The 4,512-nt window shown below is 52.0% G+C and overlaps 1 protein-coding gene across 1 annotated transcript; it reads left to right on the forward strand.

Moving 5' to 3' along the window:
• Positions 1-1,454: 1,454 nt before the first annotated feature.
• Positions 1,455-4,028, forward strand: LOC120670379 (cysteine-rich receptor-like protein kinase 10). Its single transcript, XM_039950466.1, has 6 exons — positions 1,455-1,874; positions 1,965-2,110; positions 2,191-2,401; positions 2,743-2,980; positions 3,122-3,272; positions 3,357-4,028. Exons 1-6 carry the CDS (start codon positions 1,682-1,684, stop codon positions 3,681-3,683), a joined length of 1,266 nt encoding a protein of 421 aa, XP_039806400.1. The 5' UTR covers positions 1,455-1,681; the 3' UTR covers positions 3,684-4,028.
• The last annotated feature ends 484 nt before the right edge of the window (positions 4,029-4,512 follow it).

The raw sequence follows: 4,512 nt of genomic DNA on the forward strand, positions 1-4,512 counted from the left end.
ACGTTGTGAGTGTCTGAGTTATATTGTGTAACCTCGAAAAAAAAGGTGTCCTATACATTCTTGAGTTGGATTCAATAGACATTCGGTCATGTTACGTCCAAACATCATTTGGAATGAAAATAGGGGCTGCCCTTTTTCTAAAATATTGTTGTAAAAGTCTCAAGCCGGTTCCCATTGTTGTGCAACAAGCATCCGCAGCACATGTTTTCTTCATTTTTTTTTGGAAACGTTCCTCGCAGTGCCCAGCCGCGATCAACGACAATTCATGAAAGCCGGCGGAAAGCAGGAAATAAAGGTGCCACCAGAAGGTAGAAACTAGTAAACGTTACCGATTGCTGCTGCCGATGAGAAAGCAGGGTGCCATCGGCCTCATCGCATCCTGACGATTATATATATTAAAACTGGCGTGATGTAGAACAGATCGATCTGCTGTAGGCATGCATAAATGGTTTAGTATCTGTGGATAATTAAAATAATATAATGGCCAAGATATATAACTTCAATGACCGAGCCAAAATGGAATAAGCAGCTAATGGTTGAATAGCCGCTAGTGTCGATCTTCTCATTCGTTATATAATTTCTACACCAGTGCTCATGCTAACACTAGGAATATAAAAAACAACCTTGTAATATTTATGCTTAGCGTGTTTCTGTATATATCATGTAAACAAAACACCAAAGAAAGTGGAGCACTCTCCTGGTTTATGCCATACTGGATTCAGAAGACATACATATCAACTACAAAATAATTCGTACATCCTAATTAATTCAACCAAATTCAGAAACACCTGATGAGATTTACCTAGTAACTACCAAACCTAACACCTGATGAGACTTCCTGCATGTCAACCCTTCAAATCACGAATAGAGGGCAGTACTGAGCCACTAAACCCTCAGGACAGGTAGAAAGAGCATATCTAACAGCACGGATTAATTAATCATCTGTATATGCGGCACGTGAAACTAGGAGAAATAATCGTAAACCAGTCTCTCTCGTGCTGCCCGTGGTTCACTTGACTTTCACGGTGGTAAATGGTAATCATGAGGCATCCTTAGGCACTCTTACGCGAGATATGATTATAGTTGTCTTTTTTTTTAGAAAAAGATAAAGATGCAAAGGACGGGAGTGGCTATGCAAAGGGGTGCTGAATCGCGCTATAGCCTATAGGTAGCTAGTTAACGCCGACTTGGCAGTAGATGAGGTTTGCTTTTCCAGAAATACAAAACATCAACTTCTTTTTTGGAGGAAGGGGAGAAATGGCAGGAAAGAAATCAGGAGAGGTTCTAGAATCTCATGCGGTGCTGCCGTGGTGGATAGGCCCACACACTCCCGTCAGTCTTCAAGTCATGTGTCTGCTGTCACCTACGTCAACCGTACCCGATGACAGGGCAAAAGAAAGGCCAAGCGCGACAGACAGGTGAAGTGAAGGAGCTCTTGCTACTTGTTTGTTGGCTTGCCCCTGCTTTTCAACCGCAGCGCAGCCATCCCCCCGTCCTCCGCCCCACTCGGCACTCGCCAGTCGCCACTACCAGCCCGGCCGTTCCCACCTCTTTCTCCGACGACCCTCTCCCACTTTGGTTTCGTTGCGTTGCGTGCGTCTCGCTTCCTTCCTTCCACACTTGTCCCCCCCGTCACAGCTAGCTCCATCAGATTTTTCTTCCAACGGTGCACGAACCCAGCATGGAGCGGGGGGGTCTTCTAGGCGGCGGCCGCCGGCTCCAGGGCGCAGCGTCGGCGCCGGCGAGCGGCGGGGAGGGGCACGGCTCCGGCTCGAGCCCGGACGCGATGCGGATAATGGTGGGCGTGCTGGTGGCGGTCATCGCCTGCACGCTGCTCTACTGCGTCTACTGCTGGCGGTGGCGGAAGCGCAACGGTGAGCTGACGATGGATGCATCACCTCTACTCGCTTAGCTTGTGCTGTGTCCTAACTGAATCTTCCTGCGCATGGTTTGTTCAAATTCAGCCATCCGGAGGTCCCTGCTGGACAGCCTGTGGCCGCGGTCGAGCTCGGACCTGCCGCTCATGGACCTCGCCTCCATCCTCGCCGCCACCGGCAACTTCTCCAAGGCCAACAAGCTCGGCGAGGGCGGCTTCGGCCCCGTCTACAGAGTGAGCTAGCGGTCACTGTATGTGCCCAACAAATTTGACCACCTCTTGTTTGCTGAATCGATCGATGATACTGTATACAGGGCGTGCTGAGCGGCGGGTCGGAGATCGCGGTGAAGCGGCTGTCGGCGCGGTCGCGGCAGGGGGCGGCGGAGTTCCGGAACGAGGTGGAGCTGATCGCCAAGCTGCAGCACCGGAACCTGGTGCGGCTGCTGGGCTGGTGCGCCGAGCGGGACGAGAAGCTGCTCGTCTACGAGTACCTCCCCAACCGCAGCCTCGATGCCTTCCTCTTCGGTACGCCTCCGATCCGTCCCCGGTGGCCATGATGAGCTCCTCCCTCCTCCGCCCCCAGCGGCCACTATTCCGGCCGGCGCCGCCGCCGTAGCTCTCGCGGTGGTTGGGCTCGGTGCCGTGACGCCATTAATTAATATTTCCCTTGTTGATCTATGGTCGACTCATTATCATCATCAATCCGGCTCCGACTGACTGTACTCTCGCTAGTACTCCGCCATTAATCGTGTGATTTACCCTGATGCGCACCGGGCAACAACACCACCGTACCCTTAATTATTGCTATTAATGAGCGAGTCAAGCTTTTGTGTGGTGGCCGTTGGTGATGCATCTCTCCGCTGCAGACCCGAGCAAGAGCGCGCAGCTGGGGTGGAGCACCCGGCACAAAGTCATCGTCGGCATCGCCCGCGGCCTGCTCTACCTCCACGAGGACTCGCTGCTCAAGGTCGTGCACCGGGACCTCAAGGCCAGCAACGTGCTCCTCGACCACAAGATGAGCCCCAAGATCTCCGACTTCGGCATGGCCAAGATCTTCGAGGACGACGCCGACGCCATCAACACCGGCCGCGTCGTCGGAACATAGTAATAACATTTTAGAATATTGGAACATATTAATAATTAAAGAAGAAGATCTAGCTAGCTAGAAAACCTGCAAATTAAAGTAAACAACATATTATGCACACACTAATAATAATAATATGTTGTTGCGAAATGCGAATGCAGCGGGTACATGGCGCCGGAGTTCGCCTTGGAGGGCATCTTCTCGGTCAAGTCCGACGTGTTCAGCCTCGGGGTCCTCCTCCTCGAGATCTTGAGCGGGCAGCGCAACGGCGCCCTGTACCTGGAGGAGCACCAGCAATCCCTCATCCAAGATGTATGTACAACATTTCAAAAAATCCAGCAAATTTAATTTTCAGTGATCTGAAATCAATTAGCTATCTCAACTTGTTGATGACAGGCATGGAAGCTGTGGACCGAGGACCGCGCGGGCGAGTTCATGGACACGTCGCTGGGGCGCTTGTACTCGAGGGACGAGGCGTGGCGGTGCTACCACGTCGGCCTGCTCTGCGTGCAGGAGAACCCGGACGCCCGGCCCACCATGTCCAGCGTCCTGCTCATGCTCATCAGCGACCACACCAAGCTCCCGGAGCCAGCCATGCCGCCGCTCTTCACGCGCCTCAGGAACGTCCCCTCGTCGGCGGTGCCGCTCACCACCAAGACCGAGTCGACCATGTCTCCCCAGTCGATCAACGACGTGTCCATCACCATGATCGAGCCACGATGAGCTTCCTCTTCTTCGATCACTAGCTAGGTAGGTGTGCTTGCGTAGGTGTCCGCTGGTGATTTTGCCGTTCTCGAAATGGAGTGATATTGGCCTTGCGTTGCTCGAAGTGTAATTAAGAGTGCGATCATTTTAGAATGAGCGATGACATGTAACTAAGTTCTTATTGTGTGCACAAGTGCTTTGACAAGTTTCAGAAATGTGGACAGCAGACAGCGAGTGGCGAGTAGGGAGAGGAAAGCAGACTCGCCTTCTTCGGGTATGGATGTCAAGGCACACACATGTGACCTTCGGCCATTGGTACCCTGCTGGAAGAAACGGGAGACCTGAAAAGAAGGCGGTGCTTTATGACTTGCTGTGCTCTGCTTTAGACCACTGTCGCCGGTGTTCTCACAGCGTGAGGTCACTTACAAAACCGATGATCGAGTGAATGTTTTTGATGGAATGGCTAAGGATCTTGTACAATTCGAACTCAATTAGTTAACGAAGGCCACCAAGCACGTATAGTATCAATGCAAGGGAACTTGTTTCTCTTTGTTTGAGTCTATCTCGATCACTCGACAAACTATTAGCTGGACTAATTTAACTAACGGTCCCAGGCCCAGAAAGCTACCCGTCTTCCACTTGACGCAGGTGGGCCGCGCCTATGAAACCTCGTTCGTACGTCCGGCTGCGGCTAAGATCAGATGGAATCGCAATCGCGTCTAGAAGCAAAGGAACTAAGGAAGGAAGGCCCCCTAAAAAAAAAAAGCCAAGGAAGGAAGGAATGGATCGCGCCCGGCAAGCAACAACCGAGACCCTGCCAACGTTATTGCCCCTGTCCTTATCGATG

Source organism: Panicum virgatum, chromosome 4N, assembly GCF_016808335.1.
Source record: "Panicum virgatum strain AP13 chromosome 4N, P.virgatum_v5, whole genome shotgun sequence".
Classification (NCBI taxonomy): Eukaryota; Viridiplantae; Streptophyta; class Magnoliopsida; order Poales; family Poaceae; genus Panicum; species Panicum virgatum.